A 23,882-nucleotide genomic window follows, 5' to 3' on the forward strand; every position below is an offset into this window, starting at 1 on the left:
ATCCTGTTCCCCTCCTCTCTTCTCATACTCCACACACTGGCTCACTAACTCAGCAGAGCACTATCCAGATTACATCCCCTGAGCAACAGCACAGATTGGTTTAGCTATGCAAGAAATTGCAGTTTAAAGTCCAAGTGAAATGTACTTGAATTTCTATCAACTAAGTATGACCTCTGTTAAGACACGCCAGTGCATGGCGCCACATATCTGCATATATATTTATGTGCATAGCTCTGCATGCTTTTATTCCTCCAGATCAACAGAGCAAATCCACCTCATTATATATGCTTCGTTCATTCCCCTTCCCCTTCAAGTCTTGCAGGAAAAGAGCCAACCATTTCAACTGTATCTAAGCAAAGTATTTTAACTTATCAAAATGACACATTTCAATTTGTCTCCTCTAGTCCAAATTAGCACATTCTCATGGAGCCTGAATAAAAGCCTGTGTTGTCCATTTTACTACCAATAAAACTAGAAAAAATAAATAAATCACTGAGAAACTATTTTGCCCCTCTCCCTTCACTGCAGGAGGATATTTCTACTAGCATGGGATCAACACCACTCTAATGCATTGGAAGCTACATGTAGTGAGAATTCACAGGTCCACCCTGGAATCCTGTTCAGCAGAAGAGCGAGGCAAGACAGAGTTGGAAGATCAATAACTTTCTTCAGTTTTTCACACTCTACAGTGGTCACAATATGCAAGCTTTCTTTATTTTTCTTGGTAACCGTCCTTGCAATGCTGATCTATTTAGTCATTATTGCACAAATTTGTCACTGACTACAGACACTACACACATCACTACTGGTGCAGCCTGACTTTTAACACCCTTGCAATGTCTATATGATACCTTGTGTTCAATCAAAAATAAGTTAGAAAGAAAATGGGTTGGGTTACTCTGCAGAAATACAGTAGGTTCACAGTTAAATTTCACAGCTATATGGAAGAGAATGGAGATGCACAAAGGCTATCTTGGCTTCTAACATAGGTCTAACAGAAATAAAGATGGTATAGTTGAATGATAAGAGAACAAAACTAAGACATATGAAAGAGAGCAAGTCCACAAGAATGATCAACTATGCCAGAATATCTTTGACACAGGGCTGGATGCCTGGCAAGATAAAGGTGATTTTCCATCACTAAAAATAGCTTTATTTTTTTCACATAGTAGTGCAGTCACAAATTTCACGGTAGTTTCACATCATTATAGAAAAAATGCAGGAAGATAGGAGGTCTGGAAAGATTCAAAGTATGAAACCTGACTGACAATTTACAAATGTATGATTTAAAGAAAAAGCTGAGGCTTTTCTTAAATCACCTACAGATCAAACGGAAGTCTTAACTTGGACACAACACTCAAACTAATTTCCTCCCCAATACTGCTGCAAGGATGCTAAAACACTTTTTGGCTTGTTCTACCTCAGAAGGCACTATTGCTAACCCTTACTGAGACTCAAAGAAAAAGTGCTTGAAGTTACAGTACCTTAGATATGCAGGCATTTCATACTACAGATGGTGGAGTACAAGTCAGTTCTTGCTCCCAGTCATAGACCTAACCTGACTGCTAAGTGTGACTTCAAAAAAGAACTGGCCCTCCCCAAAAGACTAAAGTTCACAGGGCCAGAAACTTAACTTCTTTTAAAGTAGTGATAAAAATCAGTATGTTCAACATTTTGATTGCGTTGTTAGAAAAATGAATGTTTACTAAGCATCTATTCCTTTTGTGGATTGTTTACAATAAAGGAATAATATTTGGAGAGGACAGTCTATAACTTTATTTCAATTAATGTAAAGATCCCTGTTAATGGCTCCATCTCTCAAATCTGCCACCATATCAATCCAGTCTCTCTTTGGTGGTTGTCAGCTATGTGTTGGCAAAAGATAAAGAGAAAAACTTCCCTAAAAAAATAAAAAAAGCATATAAAATAATATATACAGATATCTGTATCATTACCTGTAAATAGGAACTAAATACCCATGAAAATCTTCTGAGACAATTCAAGGTACTTTGAAGATGCTGACTTTGAATGATGCACCTTTTCTTTCTGAACAGAATCTGAAGCTTTATTTCAATGAAAACCAGTTTATGTTTTTTCAAACTTATGAAAGCATTCTGCTCTCACTTTGAAACATTCAGGAATTTGTCTGTAGTGCAGCTAAACTGAAACCTCAAAAGACACTCTGAAGGCAAAGAAGAAAGGAGATTCTGTTCTTTCAACAATAATACTGAGTATATAGTGCTGTACAAATCTGAAGAAGCAGATATTCAGATAAGACACAGTGATGACAGATTGAAATATATTTTGTACTTTATAGCTCTAAGTACTGAAGTTTTAAAACCAGTCTGCTCATAAACAAGCCTGGTCATATTCTGAGCACTTCTTAAAAGACTCCTGCCACAACTACTCTTTTACTGTACTCCCAATTCAAATAAGATATATCAAAAAAGATGCTAACATTCAACATCTGAAGTATGCTTTTAGCATAGAAAATGTTTGTATGGGCAGGTGAATGTAACATTTAGAGCTTCCTTGCACTAACTAAAATAAATAGTTTGGGGAAACTTGTGGTTGCTTAAGTGTTTACATTTGGTGAAGGTCAGCTATTCAATAAATGGGATTTTTTTCACTGCTTTATGGTTGTAGAGGCAGCAAGATATGGAAGCAGCATCACCTTACCATCACACATTATGATAGATTTATACAAGGCACTTGTGGATAAGCATTTCTCAGTGATGGTCAGCAGGGACTAATACACAAACATTTCCCTGCTTCTGATTTCAGTAATGTGCATGAAATGTGTTATGAGGGTTTAAATATCTAAGCCTAATTTAAAACATTGGTAGTTTCAAAACCTTTGTTGAAATATATCCAAAATCCTCATCCTTCCCCTAGTATTTTTCACTCTGCTGTCTGCAATGGTTTCCTGTGAGATGGTGGCACCAGGTGGGGAGGTAGCGTGCCAGGCAGTTCATATCCATCCAGTTTAATCTTGATGAGATGTTTTGCTAATGCAAACTCCTCCTCATCCAACATTCCATCACCATCACAGTCTGCAAGCTTCCAGATCTTACCCAAAACGCTGTTGGGCAGTTTGGAAGTCACCATCTCTTTCTTTGCATTGATCCCAGATATTTTGCCATTGATTGGTGATAGAGTGTAGAAAATCTCATCATAAGCAGGTTTATCTTTAGCAACAACCCACTCATCTTCATCAGCTCCTTCCTTTGCACCTTCTCCATATCCCTGGCCAAAAGGTCCTGCCATGGTGCCATCAAATGCCCCACCATGTACCATCTCTGTGGGCATATTGCTCTCTTCCTGGGTGATCAGGCTCATCAGGGAGGCAATCTTGTTGGCCAGCATGTTATCCACAGCTTCAATTAGCTTTGGTTTCAAAGAGTGAAATTTAGTGAAGTCACACATCTCCAATTGCTCCTGTCAATGATATAAAAAAGGTTTTGGTGACAGTAGTTAGAAAAGCTTTCGATACAATGAAAATGTAGGGAATGGATTTCAAGTTAAAATAACTTGTAACTTTTTGAAGTAGTTTCCATAACTGAAACTGGAATTTGTCTTGAAAGAGAAGCAAAGCAAACACTGCATTTACAACCTGATTTTCAAAATGGCAGTGCTTAAGAAACGAGCATTTGACAATGTTACCTAACAACTTTTCATTTGATGATTTTCTTCTCTACTAGCATACTTCCAAGGGAGTATGCAGGGCTAAAGCCCTACTTGCATACTCCCTTGTAAGTATGTATGTAGGGCCTTAGTCCTCCTAGCCCTACTGCAAGTGCTTAAGGTTAAAAATAAATCCAGGAGTTTGCAGGACTGCTCTGATTTTATAGATTAAACTTCTTTTTTGTGGGTAGGTCATGAAGCAATATCCTTTATCGATAAAGAAAAGTTAGGTTGAGTTGAGTTAACAGCAGCAGTTTTTTTTAAAGAGCTGCCATAAGTCATGAAGTCATTTCGTTCCTCCTGCTGAGTTTCCATCTTCTACATAAACTCCTACTAACCCCAGTGAGATTTTTAACTGGGTGAGATGCCCTATTTCAACACAAGTCCAAGCAAGTCCTATGTCAGACCGTAGAAAAATTTAAAAATATATTTTTCATTTTTCTACATGCAGAAGACTATCCAGAAAGAGAGGTACATTGGAAACCTGGTCTAGTATAAAATGGGAAGTTGGTGGCCCTGCCTGTGGCAGGGGGTTTGGAGATTCGTGATCCTTGAGGTCACTTCCAATCTGGGCCATTCTGTGATTTGGTGAAACATACCTATACACAAACACACACAGAAAAACCCACAACACTAAAAAAAACTAACCAAACCAGAATGGCATTAAACTGCTTAAACAGATGATGTTAAAGCTACTCCTCTACACATCTACTCCTCTACTCATCTACACATCTACATAAACATAGAAACCTGAAGCACAGAGAAGTTACTTCACCTGTGCACAAAGAAGTTGGGATTTCTCAAAGGAAAAATTTCCAACCAACAATGATCAGGTTGAAATCAGATGAATTTTATGCACAATCATAAGCAGAATTTTATGCATAACCAGGTGAATATTTATGCACAGTCACCTGACTTGTGGCAACTGAGCAGTTTAGATTTATTATGTACGATACATCTTAGAAAGCAAAGGTCAAATCTGCTATCTATTTTCTCACAGTTTTTTCCTCAGTACAGACATGGTCTTTCACGTATACATTTGCTGCCATCTGCTGCTGAAATTTAGTGATATACACTATTAATATGATAAAGTTGTGTGCAAATTCTTTCAGTACCCCAACTGAGAAGTAATATTTCTTATTTCCTATCATGAACAAAAGTGGCAAAGGGAAGAAGAGAAAAGCTCAACTTGTCCCTTGCAAAACTCCCTCTAAAACCTAACATCATTAAATCCTTTCTCAGCAATCTTGCCTGAGAAAATCTTGTGCTAAATCTACAGGTTACTGTCTCACACAATTGATTCCTAAGTTAAATCTTTTAATTCATGGAAGAAACTTGCACATCCCTATAGACAGATTAAAATAATCAGCCATCACTCTATATGTTTAGTGTTTAAATATCCCACATAAATTGGGAGTTCTATATAAATGCCCATCTGAAAAACATTCGTCATCACAGCTGTGACTAACTCCTCATCTCAAGTTCATCAGCTTGGAAGATTAGTTATCTTCTAATTAAAATATCATATAAGATGTCAATGATCTGAGATCAATGGATTGTGAACTGAAGTTTGGATAATAAATGGAAAAGCACTGATAACACAACAGCTGTCCTTCTCTAAAGGAAGTGGCCAAAAGTCTATGCAGAGTTAAAGAAAAAAAAAAAAAAAAAAGAGTACATACTTAAAAATTAACAATACAAGTATAAACTAAGAACTTCTATCTTTCTTATTCACATAATTATACAATCTCAAAAGGAGAGGGGAAAAAAAGAAAAGCTTTTAAGGCACGCTTTTCACATAATACAATTCCTTTGTTACTGGCAAACAGTATCAGTAAGTGCAAGAACAGAAGAAGGTGAACATGAATAATGTGTGACTACAGGTATCTTCCCCTATCTGTTATATCTTCCAAATATCTGTTAGCAATACAAAAGCAGTAGAATACCCATATTTAGGACACCCCAAATTTATCTGCAGCATCTTCAGAAATGTTTAGTATTTTCTGCCACAACAGACAAAATATTGGCTAAAAGGTCAGTTCTCATTCCTTAAAGCAATTTCTACAGTCTTGTATCTACAAATGGACACGATAAGGAAATTATCAGTCATTTTCATTTTGTGCTGCTTCCATGTCATTCTAATATGAGTAACTGATTGCCATTTCTGTTACTCCTTTGCTTTTTGCCTGAAGGCTCCAAACTATCGTGCTGAGACACTCTGTCCTATCTTCTTTAATTTGGCAATCTTGTTGGAAAATTAATATGATTTCAGTAAGTGCAAACTATCATTTTACCTGCATTTTCCTGACTTCAGGGAAGTCCCCTGCTGAGATATGATATTCTCTTTGCAGTTGGCTATAGATCTCAGGTAACCTGCTGATCAGCTCCTTCTTCTTGTTCTCTTTTCCAAACATAGAGGGCATTTCTTTTTTCAGATAGCTGATGATATAAGCATGTACCTAAGAAGAAGCAAAGTTGAAATCAATACTACTGCTTATCTAAGCTTAACAACATTAGTGTTCTTCACCCAGGTCACAAAAGTAAGAACAAAGAATATACTCCCTAAAATATCTCAAGGGCAACATTATCAACAGTTGTTTGTGGAACCTCACAATTAGAGAAAGAGCTGTCAAATAGATTTTGCTGCTGTAAGCATTCCATTTAAGGGAAAAATGAAATCAACTGCTTTTAAAAAAAGATGTACACTTGAGGAAAAGAAAATTGAGTGCAGTTTAAGAAGGAGTATTGCACAGCACTTTATAGAGATATTATTCTGACGCTACATTCATGGATTGTACAGACAGCACCAGCTGGATGGTCCATCCATGTCATCAGTGGAGAGCTGTAACACTATTTACTTGTCTTGCCAATTATTGTGAGAAGCAATTGGTAATGGTTGGAGTAACCCCAGTACGTTAAGTGGCTTGCCTATCTAATTGAAGTGACACTGTATTACTACCTATTTACTCAGAGAAAAGCGAGCACATACAGTCTATATATGTAGCCACAAACGGATGACAGAGCAGTCAGTATGCTATAGTAATAGCATGCCTTGGTTGCCGTGCAAAGTGTCAGGAAGAAAAGTAAAACGATTCTATCATATAAGTAAAGACATTGATTTAGGATAACAAGTCCTAAACCACTTGGATACTTGCAGAATTCTTTGAGTTTCCGATCTGCTGGGATCAAGATAAACCAGCATCCATCCCACACACTGATCCTCCATCCACTCTTCCCCAAGTGATACATTTCTTCCACTTGCTGCCCTCCCATCACCTTTCACCAATAGAACAATCTGTGTGGCCAGGCAGTGAGCAATATGGTCCAGGACAATAGTGGGGGAAGATAGGCTACTACAAAAAAGCATCAGTAGAAAAACATGAGGATGCCTATATGGCAGTGAGTATAATTAACGCCTACCAAACCACAGCAGAACATGTTTTACAGTATTCTGTATAACCCTTGCACATAACTTATGCAGGGAAAAGGATGGTTCCATTCTTTTACTACATTCATTTAGAATCCTACTAGAATCTGGAAAAAAAAAATATTTGCTTATAAAATAAAATAGCGTAACCAGTTTTTGTTTGCATGTCTTAAATTCAAACTTAAAGGCATATTTGGCTTAACAAAACAACAGCTATGCAAAAATAGATTGTGTAGATGATGTGCATCCAACACCACTTTCTATCTAAAAGGAATACATTTATTTTAATTGCAGATATACTCAAGTTCCTACAGAATAGGAAAAAAAAGCAGCATAAAGAAGTAATGGCTTTTACATAAAACAATGGCATTTTTTAGTAGAGGAGACGTGAATATTCTCTAGAATGACAATCGATTAAGCAGGGATATTTCCACGACAACTTATAAATAATATTAGGCAGTATTACGGATCTTATGCCTAAAATACTTTTCTGAATTTTTTTTTTTTTTTAATAAATATTATGTCTGCAGTTGACAAGCAGTAACAGTTTTGCTGGTGTGTGCCAACAGGCATGTATGTTTCTTAAAGATAAGAAGAATTCTCATCAGAATGGGAAAGTGAGTGAGTCACAGGACTTTAAAAAAAAAAAAAAAAAAAAAAAATTGTCTAATACCCAAATTTGACAGGAAATTAACAGTTTGCACTTGTTTTGGGTTACTGAACGTGTTTAAGAAGGGCTTAAGAACAGAGTCGTATGGAAATAGAGTCCAAAATAACATGCAATGCTGCAAAGATGTTTGAATCAATAATTAAATAATTTAAATAATCAAAGTTCAGAGCGCAAGGCAGAAAGATGACACCGGAAGAATTACACTGCTGCTATCCTAAAAATATATAGCTTATTCTCCTTCTTGAGCTGATATGCGTGCCCCATAGGCGCTGTGTTTTGAATTCACCTTTATTATTTTTATTTTATGTTCATAGAAATGCCTAGAAATGATCTGATTGTAATGATCAGCTTTAAAGTTAGGGAGGCTTCCCAATACAAGTCCTTATTTCCTCCTATTTACTTCTGCATCTTCTTTCTTGAAAAAACAGACCATTCAATCAATTTATTGATTCTTTACTGGGTAGAGAAAGACTGGGAAGGATGAGAAAGGGTATACTGAAAAAAAAAATCCTCAGTTAATTTAGCTAACATCTTTACCTTTGCAAGTCTTGCTCTCTTAATGAGATCGTTGAGCTTCCGCACGGCAGCCTTCTGAGGGAGACTCTGGATATCCTGGAAAAGATCCTGTGCCTCTGCTTCAAACAGCCTTCGATTCTCTGTGTTTCGGAGAGGTTGGGCCCAGAAGGAGCCAATGTAGACCCGCAGCACCTCTGGAGTGTTGATCACCTTTCCTAGGGACCACATGAGTGCTCCGTAGACCCTCATCAGCTGCTGTGTGTCCACCTGGTCAGCCTTATTAAGCACGACCCTAATCTTGTCATCCTGGCCCCGGAATGCTTTTATGGCCTCTGAAAACTCATCAGATATATCCAGCTTATGGGCATCAAAAAGGAGAATGATGCGGTCAACCCTCTCAGCAAACCACTGGAGGACTTGGCAGAAGTCATAGCCTGAGGAGAGAATACACTATTACAGTTTTCCTGCTCAAAGAGAATGTAGGGTAGGGTGTAGAATAAGGAAAAAAAGAGGAGGTGGACCAACTAGGAAAGAATTGACAGTGAGGTCAAAACAACTGTATCCTACATTTCTTTAGACAGATTTCACTGTTACCACCTTTTGTTAATACTGCTGCCCTTCTGATCTTCCTCAGCCTTTCCATCCATCGCCCACACTACAATCTTCCATGCTGCTGTTAATTACCAGCATACACTCACGTTTGCCTCCTTCCAGAGGTTCTGATTTCATCATGGAGTGAGTTGAGCAGCTTAGTGGGGCTCTTATCACAGGATCTCCTCTCACTGTTAATGCCAGCCACTCTGGAGGCACCGTCTATCTGTACTAACAAGTGCTAATGCAGCACTTCAGCCTAAGTCAACAATCAAAAATTTTTGGATTTAAAAACCATTTCCAAGCTCCTATCGCTTTACATTGCAACACTTGCTGTTATTTCTGCCACAGCAAACTCTGAAATCCAACTTACAAGTGATGTGCTGATGGCTTTGAGGATGTGACAGGTTACAGAACACAAATCAGTAGTGACCTTTCTGACCATCTGAAACTGATGTTCTGAAGGAAAGACAGCTTGTAGCGCCTGTCTGAATGCTTTTATAAATGCAGATGAAAGCTTAATGCAGACATCAAAAAGCATTCAGGAACTCTTTAATTTGGAAGTGACAAATTCTATCTGCTCTCACCACAGATGATATGGCACTGGGCTGGGTATGCATGTGACTCATCTTGTTTGAGTAAGGAACAGCAAACTCTGACCAGGAACTGACATTCCAGCCCAGCACTTCCTCTCAGAAAGAAGTGTAGATGCTTCTCAGCCTTTTGCTGCTCTATTGTTGCTACTTCTTCAAAAGTTTGTCCCAAAGACTACTGTCAACTACTATATCCAGACTGAGGGTATCTCAGAAGTTACATCTACTTGCAAGTGCATATTGTAAAGCCACAAGTCACCCTCATATCCAGCTAAGGGATGGAAGGGAGCTGCGCTGCAGAACACTTCAGCTCATCCTGAGCATCAGGTGGGATGGAGCCAGTGCCTCCAGCAGAGGCACCAGGATAAGGTGACCATGACATGTTCAGCAAGGACACAGAGAACAAAACAGAATTATGTGGATGAGATGAAAAAGTTGGGAGATATATGGTGCGAGCTGACCAGCTCTGCAAACACTGATGAGAGCAATGAACATGTAACTCTTGTGTATTACTGGCCCAGGGCAAAGTACCAGCCCTACGCGCAACAGTCACGAGGCCCATAGCTATGCAATCATGCAGTACAAGTGGGGTCAATTTGCTGTGCCAGTCATCAACAAAGATTAAGACGAATGATAGACTTCTCCTTTGGAGACCAAAGTAAATGATTTCTGGATTGCCCTAACACCATCTCCCAGAGTTTCTCCAATTCAGGAAACAATCAGGGAGAATCTAATGGGTGGCACCCAACCTCTGCCAACAGGGACAGGCAGAGCATCCAGTTCTTCCAGCCCTGGGGCTGGTGTTACTGCAGCAGCAGCACACAGGTAACTCATGGATGAATGCTGCAGTGAAGAGCCTTCATGTTTGGAGAAAATATCCACTTACTTCATGAAGCTGGGGTAGGCAGAGTGTTGGAGCAATTGCCATAAAAATAAGCCTGCAAACACACAAATTCTGGACCTGGATAGGAACAGCTCTTGCCAGAAAAAAGTCTACTGCTCTTTTCTTGTTATGAGACAGGCATGCACATAAACTTGCCCAGTATTTCAAACGCAGCTTAGTCCCACACAAAAAATGCAATTTCTTTTTTTTTTTCTTTTGTTAACTCTGTCCTGGAGTGAGTTTCCAGTTATGCCAATGAAAACCTGCGTTCCTGTTGGCAGCAAGATCCCAAGGATTACAGTGCATCACTGCAGGGAAAGCTTGACACAGTTCTTTGCATCACCTTTCCTAATATCCAACTACATTTTCAGAAACAACACAGAACTGAGAAAATTATGAGTATCTAATAATTCTGTTTCTAAAACATGCAAGGTAAGCAATGTCCTGCATTTTGTGATGAGCTCTTTCCCCATGCTTCTTTAAACTTTTGCCTTAGGTTTTGGTACCAGTTAGCTTCCCAGATAGAAAAATGTACGTTTCCTTTTCTGTCACCATGCATTCAATGGCATTTGCAGTAAAATCATCAAGGCGTGGTCCCGGAACACTACAAGAGGAAAAGCCATCACATTTTCTGAGTAATTACTTTAATCCTGCTGAGGACAACCATTGTAGCAGCCATGAATCAAATTCTCCTCCCTTTCTCAAAGCAGTTCCTCCCCACACCCTGGCAGCCGTTGCTTCATCTTTCTCCTTTCCTTACACTCATTGTTCCTTCCAAATATTGCAGACTGTACCACGTTTGTGTCTGAAATCAGCTTTTGTCCCCAGTGATGCTGCAGAACCTCCTCGCGCACTCACGGGGCGGCAGCAGCACAGGGACAGCCATTGTCTGATGGGACAATGCCAGCACACATCTGCACTTTCTCATCGAGTCACTTACACAGACAGTGAACTGACAGGCAGGAAGCTTCGGGCAAATATTCCTTCTGACAACGGGAGCAGGAAAGGTGCATTAGAAAAAAAAACACAGCTTTGAATATTGTCCCCACTGCACATTTTTGATCCTTCAGAATGCAATCAGCTTTTCAAAAAGCAATTCATCCCTGGCCACTTTGTCATCTTTCCAGGGCTATAAATATAACAAGCTGGAAAGCAATGCACCACCCATATTTCTGCAGTCCCTTCACTTTTTTCTGTATTTTGAAATTAAAAGTTGATATGTGCTTGTTGATGAAAAGAGTGAAGTTGAGGTCCTGTAACCTAAGAATGGTTTTTACTCTTCCATCAAACATGCTAAAACACAGCCAGAAAAAAAATAAGCTAAACTTCCTGGGTGTTCCTTCCTTGGAGACACTCAAGGTGAGGCTGGAGGGGCTCTGAACACACTGATCTAGCTGTAGGTGTCCTTGTTCATTGCAGGGGAGGATGGCTAGATGGCCTTTAAAAGTCTCTTCCAACTGAAACGATTCTATAATTACTCCTCTAGAAACCTAACTGAAAAACTCAGATGTGAATAAGCACCAATCATGTACAGGATAGAAAGCAACTAATAATGATACTTCAGAGGTGTTATTTCATGTCACATTCCATTGTTGGATTATGAAAAGTCTCATTTTATAAATATATATATATATATATATATATATATATATATATATATCCTTTAGAAAATAGCATCAAGTTTCATTAGCAAAACGACCTTAAAAAGAAATAAAAAGATGATGAAGACTAAAAAAAAGAAACAAGCAAGCAAAAATTAAAACCCTGTAAAATTTCAAAATACAAAAGTCTGAAGCTGTCAGAAAAGAAATTCTGCTAAAGAATCTCCAGGTACGTTTAGAGCTTTCCTGGCAAGCAAATAAAAGAGTACCCATGGTTAAGTCTTGTAACCAAATTCCTTCAGAAAGGAAATGGCAGTTCCAACAGCAAAGAGCACAAGCTGTCGCCTTACTTCAGTTAGGAACAGAATTTTGTCTGATAGAGGCATATTTAAGGACAACAGAAAATATCCTGTAGAATCTGCTTTTATTTGTATTCCTTGATTTAAGAAGGAAATCTAAACAACTCAAACTTCAAAATGTGCTAAACTAGGCTTATTTAGCATATGTTGAAGTCATTCTAGAAGCAGTTCAGACAGGCCATGCAGTGCAGCATCACAGGATAAGTCAAATTTGCACTCCACAAAACCACTAGTACCAGATCTGCATAAGCAATTTGGAAGTCATATAAAGGAAACATATCTGACTACAAAATATTTCAAACACAAGCAAGCACAACGTTGCCTAAACAAAACAGCATGCAATAAGTGCATATGTAATAGCTCCATAAAGCAAGGTGCAGATACACCAGGAATGCTGACTGCCAAACCTCATTTATGATACAACCATGCTGGCTAAATTTAAACAGCATCCAGCAGAATCACATTTTTTATTGAAGAATTATCCCAAGTTATGTATTTGAGAAAATCCCTAACACATTGAAAAACATCTTGATTAAATATAACTAGTCAAATTAAAACCCTGTAAATAGATAAGAAGGGCTTAAACTTATGACCAAGCACTGCCTATGTGAAAATCTACTGCATCAAAGGGCAGGCCAATTAGGCCATTAAGGTACATATCATATTGTTCAGAAATTGACCCTCAAACAAAACAACCTTATTCCATGCACACATCAAGTCTGGTGCTTCCTTGGCAATCCCTGACAGCATTAAATTTTGTCACTCATTCACTCACTCACTTTTTCAATGGCTGATAATAATGATGCTTCCATTTTCTGAATATTTCACGTTCACTTCCATACTGTTATTGAAGTGGCAGCAGATACTTGAATAGTGCCAAGCATTACTTCCTCTTAAATTAAGAAATGAAGAAGGAGGAATATAAAGAAAACTGGATTCCAAAGCAGCAAAGCAGAATCGAGTATTAAAAGACCATCTTCGGTAGCAAGTGTGCTCAGTTATTTTCAGCTCCTGCAACTCACCTCTGCTTATGCGCTGTTTCTCTCCAGAGAGGATACCTGGGCTGTCAATGATGCTGATACTCTTCAACACCTGGTTAGGCAACTGAGAACACAGGAATCTGGCAGGAAGGTGGAGAGAAATAAATATTACCAAAGAACTCTAGCTTATATATAAATTGTACCTTGAGAACTCTCTTTTATGTACTAGCTTTTAGGAAGACTTAAATGATATTAAACAAAAATGAAAGGCGAAAAGCAGAGAAGGGGAAAGGGGGAAAAAGTTTTTGAAGTCCTTAGTGAACCCCTTTACTCCTATATTTGTCACCACACTTTCAAAACTAAACTAAACAAAACAAAGAGATGAAAACATGGGCCATCCATGTAACATTCAGAAAACCAAAAATCATCACACTGTATAAAACAAACATTTTGCTAGGATCCAGATGGGCATATATAAGAAATGACGACTCATGTTCTTTGATTTTTGCTTAAATTCAAATAGCCAAAAGAGAAAGAAAGTAGATGGAAAGCCACGCAGACAATATGGTTAAATTACTGCCAAGTCAGCCCTCATTTGCTCTGGCAGTGGCTGAATGGCGACTGCTTCTACCTTACCAACCTTCTGGGATGGCTTTTGCAGAGGAATGTAAATAAATAGTATTTATCTTAAAAAGAGAAATACTATTAAAACGATACTATTTAAAATATATTATATAAAATATAAAATATAATTATATATATACATATATACATATACATATATACATATATGTATATATACATATATATATATATATATATATATATATATATATAAATACTATTTAAAGAGAAAAAGCTTCCATACTATCAGAACTGAAAGTTTAAATTACAGACAATGTGCTTAGAGTAATAATCTCCTATGTATGTGACGGGACACAAATTCAGTGGTGGTATTATGAAAAATAAGAACTCACACAGCCTCTGAGAGTTACATCTCCCTCAGGTTCAGAACACCTCACATGTAAGACTCAAATTATTCTGATGCTTCTGGAATAACTCATGATTAAAAAAAAACAAGAAACTTTACCTCCCTTCATCATGAACTGCTTTTAAGAGATTTGCATAAGAGTTTAATCTTCTTATGGGGCAGTGGTTGAAGACTATACTGACAGTTGCACAGTGTAATCCAGCCTCTGCAAAGCTTGCACTCTACCACATAAGACAAACTGGACAGTCAAATAAAAAGCTGCCATGAGAAAGCAAAGTAAGAACAGTGGGGGTTACTGAAGATACTATAATGAAGTGTAGGGCATTTTCAACTAAGTAGGAAAGAAATGAGATGCCAGTTTTGAATAACCAGCAATACGATCAGAGCAGCAGACTGAGGGTGGAGCTGGGGAAAGAGGCAACTACATCTCAGCTGCAAAACAAAGACAAAGGAGCTAATGTGAATGATGAGGAAGATAAGGTTGCTTACAGCATTGCAGTACAACAATATCACAGTCACCGAAAGTACTTAAATAATTTAGCTAGATAATGTACATCCCTTTAGCCAGTAAAAAACCTACGTTTGCATATGATTCAGAACCTGACACCACGAGCTAAACGGATGGTTTACAAAAAAAAAACAAACAAAAAACAACAAAAACAAAAACAAAACCCTTTCATTCAAACAAAGATGTAGCATTATTAAACATTCAGTGTAAATACTTATTTATGGTGAAAAACACCATTCACAGTAGGATTATATCAGCTGTTTTCATAGATAACCCAGTGCACAATGATGAGGAAGGACAGAACTTAGCTAGTCATCTCACAGAAAAGGGATCCCAAAGACAATATTTAAAATTGAAGCTGATTGCAGCTTCCCACAGCTGATATTATCTCTCAGAAAACTGATAGCCAAGCTGACCACGAGCAGCCATAAACTTTCTTCTATGAATATGCACAGCAAAAGATAAAACTGTACATGATAAACTTTTAACACATATGCCAGTGTTTATCAGCCAAACAGGAAAGATTATTGTTAAGAGAGAACCAATTTAGATTAATTAGCTCACAAAAGTAGACCTCCATGTCAAACCACATCAAACACAGGAAGAAAACATGGTGATTACTCACACACTACGGACAAAGTTATTAATAACTTCCAAATGGAAATATTTAGATGGTGAGTTAAGCTACCTATTGCAACATTCACAGCCCCCGAACAACTTTTGTAAATACACAGCAAGCATCTAGAACATATTGCTATTACTCTAGTCTACTGCAGTGCCTGAAAACCAGCTTCATCTGTTCCAGCCATCAAAATAAATCACTTTCTCACAGGTCTTTTTACAGATATCCCTACAATTCACAACTTTAAAGAGTTTCTGAAAAATCTCCAGTGTATGTGATCAGTTTAGAGGAACAAGACAGTATCAAAGGAAGTAGATCTTTCTGTATTTTGGATGGTAGTTTTTAAACAATAGCATTTGTCTATCATCTATTATAAGTACTATAACTGTAGTATTAAATAATAGTACTTATCTATTAGTTTTATCGAGCAGAGGAATTTGTGTTCAAACTATTCCTGAGTTCCAGCTGGCACAGTGTCTTAAAACCAAGACAGCTCTAAGCTAGTGCTCCTATTTGAACATTTATTTCATACTGCTCAAAACGAATACAGCAAAAAAGACTTGGCAAGCAATATTGATGCTTGAAAGTAGAATTAAGTAGAAATTGAGACTTAAAATCCAAAGATAGCAAACAATCAGATCTCACCTGTTTAGGAAAGCATTTCCAAACCGGCTGAGCTTACGGAATGGCTTCTTAGGATCAACAACCAGGGCATTTCCTGGAACACTTCCTTCTGATTCTCCATACATCACAGCAATGAAAGAATCCGTGGTAGGTTCTGGACCAATCCGCATGCCTGGGAAGTCTTGTTCCAGCAGGTATCTATTGATGGAGAATATATAAAGTAACAGAATGAATGACTGAGCAATAAGACTAAAGTCAATAACTACAATGTCCTTGAAAATTCCTAAGGATATACACAACAGAATCATAAATTTAGTAAACACAACAGAACCATAAAATTGCATTTTTATCTTCATTTCAATGTTCGTATTAGCTAGGAAAAGTTAAAAAGATCAAATTCCAGTTTCTTTTATGAGTAGATGGATATTTCTATCAGAGATCATAGTACTGTAGCTTGCGCTAAAAGATATCACTTTCTTTTGCCCAAGTTTTCAACCCTTACAAGAGTTTCTAGTACTGAAAGGGAGTGGTTTGAAACACAGAACATGAGCAGCATCAGCTTGCTGACAGATCTAACCGTTCAATGAACTCTGTCGCAACACAGGATTTTTACTAACTTCAACTCACCTTTACACAGGTAGAGACAACACAGTTAGGAAACATATACCTACTTTTATTTGGGAGTGAAGAAAGGGCTTTTATTCTGGTCTGTATATTAGAAAACTGTTGTTAAATAAGTTAGACACGTATAACTTCAGGATTAAAGGTAACAACCATACTAGAGGCATGAGATCAAGCAACGCTGGATAGAAACCATCTTGCACCCCTTGTGAGCAATCTGCTCACAGACACAGATTGCATGTAGACAGTGGGTCAGGTCTGATACAGCAAATCGAGACTTGACAAGAAGCTCCCGGAGCAGCAGTGAAAAACATCATACTGAATCAATTGCACACAAAAGAAGTCCCAGATCCCACAGAATCACAAGGAACCACATCTTGAAGGGGACAGACTCTTTAGCAGGTCTGTTGTGATAGGACAAGGCGAAATGGTTTCAAAATAAAAGAGGGGAGATTCAGATGAGATATAAGAAAGAAGTCTTTTACAATAAGGGTGTTGAGGCACTGGAACAGGTTGCCCAGAGAGGAGGTGGATGCCCCATCCCTGGAAACACTCAACAGAAGTTGGACCGGGCCCTGGGCAACATGATCTAGATGTAGGTGTCTCTGCTGATTGCAAGGGATTTGGTCTAGATGGCCTTTAAGAATCCTTGAAAACTTTAATGATTTGATGATTCTATTACATCTGTGTAGGGGATCCATATGCAGGCTAGGACACCTCCATGTTAATAGGATCACTGCTCTCAACCAGAAAAGCTCATGAAACCGGCAGGCATTGATGATGAACCTTCAGTGGTGGTCTTCTTTTACATGACTAATATCTTGCTCATGAGGTTGCCAGCATGCGCAACACTTGCAAACTTTGCAAAGAGTTGGCAGCATCATGCACCTTTTAGGATTTTCAACATGCATTTTTTTCAGCTCAGTACTTTAAAAAATAGTGTAAATTCAAATTAGCTGCGTATTTGAGACATAGAACAAATATGAACAAAGTGCTATGGAGCTGCAATACTTCCATGCTGACTTCAAAGATGCTGCTTTAGAAACCAGACTTGAAGTGGTGACAATGCAGGAAGGCAGGAGCTCCTTCTAAATACGGGTCCCACCCAGCAGCCAGTGCTATGCCTGGCACAGCTCTTTAGCAGACAGCAAGCACTTTGCAGGGCAGGTATTTTCCATTAAGGCGCTGGCTCACAGATGCACATCCAGAATCAGGACAGCCTAAAATAAACCCCCAAGATCTTGAGTGCTGGCGGTACAAACTATATCACACTTCCTCTCATTATGAAAATATTGCTTTCACTCAGCCACACAAAAGGGAAGAGCAGCGTTCTATAAGCTAAAAAGCTGCAAATGCCTTTGTATCGCGTGTGATTTTAGCACAGGAAACTACCTGGATTTTTAGTATCCGTGACCACATGCCCTCTTCAGGAATTTTCACCAGAGGGAGTTCAAAAAGATTCACAGGAAGAATGCTTAAAAATAGCAAGCGCTCCAAAGACAGTCTGGATCAAACAGCAGACATCCTGTTGACTCGAGGAACTTGCTCTTCTCCTTTTGTTTTCACCTGGGCTATAACCTTTCTGCTGCTCTAATAACCATTTGTCTACATCCCTTGGCCAGATCTATAGCCAAACTCCGGGAAACCAGTTCACAAGGTTCCAGAGATAGCAATGATTACTCACAGTGGCGGATGCTGATAATCATCTAAAGTCTTCACGCTTCAGTTCAGCCACGCTAACAAAAAAACACAGGCTAGTTGAACAGATGAGCAGTGGGCAAGGATGCAGTGTGATGTATAGAAAGACCAACTGAGCCTCTTTTCACAGGGCTGCTCTCCTCCATTCTACATGATACCACAAATCCCCCACAGTTGTTTTTTGTTTTGTTTTGTTTTTAAGAACATAAAACCAGCAGGAAATGTTTGCTGCAGTAGAAGAATTCATACAATCATGGAATCATAGAATGAGTTGGAAGGGACATTAAAGATCATCTGGTCCCCTGCTGTGGACAGAGCTGCCACCCACCAGATGAGGCTGTCCAGGGCCCCAGCCAACCTGCACTTGCATGCCTCCCGGCTCCTACAGCTCCCTAAGCAGCCTGTGTCAGCACCTCATTGCCCTCTGAGTGAAAAATTTCCCCAAAATCTAATCTAAATCTCCCCTGCTTTAGTTCAGAAGCATTCTCCTTTTTGCTTTCATTCTGTTTGAATAACAAAGAAATAAAGGCCTCTCCCTGTCAACTCCAACAAAAAAATGATGCTGCCCATTCTTGCCATACACTGAACTGCACACCAGATACTACTGCTAGGATAGGGAGCTTTCTCAGAATTCAGCTCTGGCTGAAGTAAATAGAAGAAAGTTTACCATCTTCATCTCTGCATAAATACCTTTGAGCACAGTAAGATCATCAGCTGGCAAGCTGAGGAATTCACTTCTGGTTTTCCTCATCACAGTCACAGTAAGTGCATGGAAGAATGCAAGAGAAAGAAAGCAATAGAAAAAAAAAAAAAAAGCAAGAAAGTAAGTGAGAAAGAAAAACCCAACACTCAGTCTCTCACACATCTCAAAGAGAAGATGTTAATAAGTTAAATGTATCACCCTGGAAGTTCAATGCATGGTGGGAAGGAAAGTAAAAGCTCAGTGACTACAGACTTGCATAGACGACCCCTGTCTCTGGTACACAACCATTCTCTTCTCCTGTCCCTCCTTTTGCCACTCTGAAGCAGTCATGGGAAGTTGAGAGCATTCCAGAAGCTGCATAGGTACAGTGCCAAGTAGCTTACAGAGATAAGCACTTGGCACTCAGACATCCTCCCACCCTATTAAAAAAACAATCAGACAAGCATTACCACTTGGGCCTGGGTATTGCTGTTTGAGTTGTCAGCACTGTCAGATACCTGACTAAAATGGTGTTATAATAATACATCTTACTCAGTGAAACCAGGAGTCTTCTACCTCCTGGTTTCACTACATTGTTCCTAGTGCAAAGCATATCAGCAGCATCAAGGATAAAAACAAGAGGGGCTGACCGTGATTGTTTTTCCATCTCCTGGGATACATGGTCATTGCACATTGCACAGTGTTTTCCATGAAGATTTGGTGGAAGGAACTGGGTGGATGTGTCTGAGCCATGAAAATGTACAGTTCTCACGATAATTTCCAAATCAGATTACACTGTGCTGGGTAAACGCAATGACTAAAACTGAAATGAATAATCACCAGCAGAACAGATTTGTGGATTCACATATGAATGTGATAGCAAACATGGAAATAGACCAAGCGTGTCCTTCTGATTATAAGATGAAGAAAGATGAAGCAAAAAGTTGCTTTAGTTAAGATTTAAAGTAACGCTTGCTTGCCAAAAGGCTACTGGCAACAATAAAAGGAAAAATGAGATGAGGTCTTAACTTCCTTCTGAAGAAAACTAACCCTGAATTATAACAATCTTCAGAGGTTATGGCATTTTTCCCATGAAAAATCACCCTCTGAACTGGACTTTGAATATCAATCGCTGTAACATAATCTCTATACTATCATTATAAATTGCTGCTATTGAAAATTGTTTCTCTATCCTGCTGCAGCCAGTTGCTATCTACAGGTGTTATCTATTCCATGGCAAACCCTGATGTAATGAATGCTTATCTGCCCCCTGGGAATGTGCTGGTGTTGAGGTCAGCCTGCAGAGAACTAACAACTGCTTTGTCACTGACAGGGTCTCAGTGGTCAATTCCTGAGATCTCCAGCATCCCGTGAAGAACGAAACCACACTGTGATTTACCTGAATAGGGATGGGATGAAAGGGGTAGGTGGGGAAAAAGAAAGGCACAACACAGTAAAAGAAATTGCTTCTTCCATTCAGTCACAGATTTTAATAAGAAGTATGAGAAAACCTTTGATTTGAAATTTTGATTTGAAACCTTTATGTCAGTCAAGTTCAGTTGACATTTACCAGAAGGTTCAACTATGTCCAGACCTCCTACCCCAGCAGAGATGACTACACTGCTGTGGGAAATTAGGGTAAAATGTTTGGAAATGAAGTTTCCTTCTTCATCCAGACAGTATGTTAATACCAGTTAGCCCCATTGCTCTGTATTTTACTGTTAAAGTGGTAACATGTTACTTACAAAGCAATGGCACCAAAAGCACTTGTGAACAACCTTGAGGACCATCATACTGACTTAATCCCAGTACTTAACATGGGCACCTGTAAAGGACAGAAATTCTGAATGCCCATAAAGGAAGAATGCGAATTCTCATCCAAGGCAAAGTGCTACAGGAGAGGGAAAAAAATTCTATGAAATGACCCAGCAATTCAGCTGGCAGGTGGCACATGTTCAGGTGCACAGTATTCTGGCCTGTTCTATCTCCAGGTTATCCATGCCCTCATCACACATGTAGAAAAAATTGGGGTGTTCTATGATTTATCACAGAATCACTGAATTGGAAGGAACCTTTAAAGACCATCTAGCCAATATCCTCTGCAAAGAACAGGGACACAGGGACACACACAGCTAGATCAGGTGCTCAGAGCCCAGTTCAGCCTGACCTTGAGCGTCTCCAGGGATGGAGCATCCACCAACTCTCTGGGCAATCTGTTCTGGAAATGCTTACCTGGAAACACACCCAGACCACCAACACAGCTATCACGTGAGCACAAGCAACAGTGAAAATGAATCAGGGTGTCTAAAGAAATGTTAGGAAAACCTAAGTCACAAACACAGACTTCCTTTCAGCTAGCATTGGGGATCCTGAAACTGAGTTTCCCTTCTTTTAGTGACAGCCCCACTTCTATTTTTAATGCAAACCTGCTCTGTGTGTCCACAGGAGTTCAGTACCCATCAGAGAGCCACACTCATCCCAGAGCTCCCATGCAGCTGCCAAGCAGGAAGGGAACACAAATGCCTTTGCAAACATCTGAAATAGCACAGGTGAGCAAAGGCAAACTCTGCTCTGCAGAGCAGGAAGGAGGGAGCCATACGCTGCAAAGAGAAACAGTGTTACAGGCAGTAACCTTTAGAACTGAAAGAGACATATTTCTATCCTTTACAGAAGGTTAAATCTTCGCCCGAAGACCTCTCAGCATCTTCTGCAGAGTTCTAAACGATCTTTATAGAGTCACAGCATTGTTCGAGTTGGAAGGGACCCTAAAAGGCCATTTAGTTCAACTCCCCTGCAATGAACAGGGGCACCCACACCAGATCAGAGTGCTCAGAGCCCCATCCAGTCTGACCTCGAGCGTCTTCAAGGATGGGGCATCCACAACATCTCTGGGCAACCTGTTCCAGTGCCTCAACACCCTTATTGTAAAAAACTTCCTCCTTATATTCTAGCTGAATCTCTCCTCTTTTATTTTGAAACCATTTCCACTTGTCCTATCACAACAGATCCCGCTAAAGAGCCTGTATCCTCCTTTCTCACAGCCCATCTTTAGATACTAAAATGAAACATGAGACAAACACACCAAGATAAACGCAGGCACTCTGCAGCTTCCTAAAATCCCCGCAAACTTCACAACAAGAACGGAAAAGATACAAAAACACTACGAAAGTACCAACTACATCTTGAATTTAGGAGAAAGAAAAGGTGGAGATAAGGTTACGTGGTCGTTGATGACTGATGCCTTTTAACGCAAACCAGTTCTGAGAAAAGTTAACAGGAAGTACCCAACGAGGTTACTGCCAGCACGACGTGAAATCGAGAGAACCTCCTTAACCAGGAAGTTGGGAGAAGAACCACAGAACACCGAGCACGCCCGGCAGCAGCCCCATCCCCAGCACGGGACATCTTACGCCGCCCAGCTCCTCGCCAGCACCTGCTTGGGCGGCAAAGCCCGCAGGAGGCGAGCGGGGCTCGGCCGGGGCGGCTCCCACTTGCGGGGCTCGGGCCAGGGTCCGCCACCTACCGGATGAAAGTGGTCTTGCCGGTGCTGTACTGCCCCACCAGCAGCACCATGGGCTTGTTCTCGAAGTCAGCCTCCTCCAGGGCGGGCGAGTGGAACTCATGGAAGCGGTAGTGCTCCTCCAGCGGTAGCAGCTTGCGGAGGTAGAGATCCCGCAGCCCTCCGGTCACCGTCTGCACCACGTCGCTGCCGCCGACTCCTCGCTCCCGCCCGCCGCCCTGCTTCCCCAACCAGCTGAACATCCCGCCGCCTCCTGCCGCTCCGCACCGCACCGCACCGCACCGCTCTGCCCGCAGCGCCGTTCCGCTCGTCCCTCCCCCGGCACGGCCCTGCCCGACGGGGAGGCGGTGCCAGGGCCGGGAGCGCCTGGGGGGGAGGAGGTAGCTGTAGCCTACAACATGGCCCTAACCGAGCCGCCCCAACAAACCCGCCCCCAGCAAATTAAAGGTTTTCTCCACTGCGGAGCTGATGCTGAGGGCCCTCGCAATGAAACCCGGCGGCTCTTCTAGCAGCTCAGCCGTCTGGATGCCTTTCGTGTTTCCCTGCTGACGGCTCTCTGTGTCACCGAGCGCCGCCGCTCCGGTGCCGCATTAGGTGCTGTCCTAAATGCGGAGGAAATTCCCCCGATGGCATTCGTGTTTTGCCGTCCAGTTCAACCGTAGGTTTCGGTAGCACGTTCAGCCATCCGGGAGGATCATTTTTTCCACTCATTTTGGAATAGATTTTAACAGAATACATAAATATGCCAAGACATGGAGGATATCCGTAAAATGAATACTTTCTTTTCTCTCTCCACTTAAAAATAAATAAATAAAAGCTCGTTTTCCCAGTTAAAAGAAAAAAAAAGTGGGGATTTTCCTCTGAATCTGTGTTTAAACAGAACGTTGGAAGTGCTTCCTTTGTGTTGCCATCTGACATCATTGTTTGTTCTGCAATATCCCTATAATCTAAATTCCTTTTGGCAGGCCCAGCACCTTATTGAGCCTACTGACCCACAGTTTTAGCTATTTACCTTCTTTCCTTCTCACTTCCACAGGGACTGTTACCCTCTCTCTGTGCTCCCTCTCCTTCCCAAGCACATCATCAGGTTGAGTTGTGCCCTTTCCCTGCCACCCTCCTTGTGCTGTTCTCTAAAACAACAGCTTCCAGCTGTACCAGCGCTCTTCAGCCTCGCTTCCTTGCTTCACATTTTATTTAGGGCTGCACACATGTTTTGCAATTTCCATGCTGAGTCTAAACATTTTATGCTGCTTCACGAAGGGCCCCGTTGCCTGGCTTCCTCATTCCGTGAAATGCTCTTACAAATTCTGAA

At 40.2% G+C, this 23,882-nt stretch overlaps 1 protein-coding gene across 3 annotated transcripts; it reads right to left on the reverse strand.

Annotated features, from left to right (window-relative positions):
- Nucleotides 1-277: 277 nt before the first annotated feature.
- Nucleotides 278-22,879, reverse strand: EHD4 (EH domain containing 4). 3 transcript variants are annotated; one of them, XM_052694425.1, is made up of 6 exons: nt 22,574-22,879; nt 16,071-16,247; nt 13,347-13,444; nt 8,319-8,731; nt 5,979-6,143; nt 278-3,438 (listed from the first exon to the last, which is right to left on the reverse strand). In XM_052694425.1, the coding sequence occupies exons 1-6, from the start codon at nt 22,810-22,812 to the stop codon at nt 2,902-2,904; spliced, it is 1,629 nt and encodes a 542-aa protein (XP_052550385.1). In that variant the 5' UTR covers nt 22,813-22,879; the 3' UTR covers nt 278-2,901. The 3 variants fall into 3 exon arrangements, with proteins under 3 accessions (XP_052550385.1, XP_052550386.1, XP_052550387.1); XM_052694426.1 differs by lacking the exon at nt 22,574-22,879 and adding an exon at nt 19,059-19,375; XM_052694427.1 differs by lacking the exon at nt 22,574-22,879 and adding an exon at nt 18,063-18,080.
- Between the last annotated feature and the right edge of the window lie 1,003 nt (nt 22,880-23,882).

This window comes from Tympanuchus pallidicinctus, unplaced genomic scaffold (genome assembly GCF_026119805.1).
Source record: "Tympanuchus pallidicinctus isolate F22 unplaced genomic scaffold, pur_lepc_1.0 scaffold3, whole genome shotgun sequence".
In the NCBI taxonomy this organism is placed as follows: domain Eukaryota; kingdom Metazoa; phylum Chordata; class Aves; order Galliformes; family Phasianidae; genus Tympanuchus; species Tympanuchus pallidicinctus.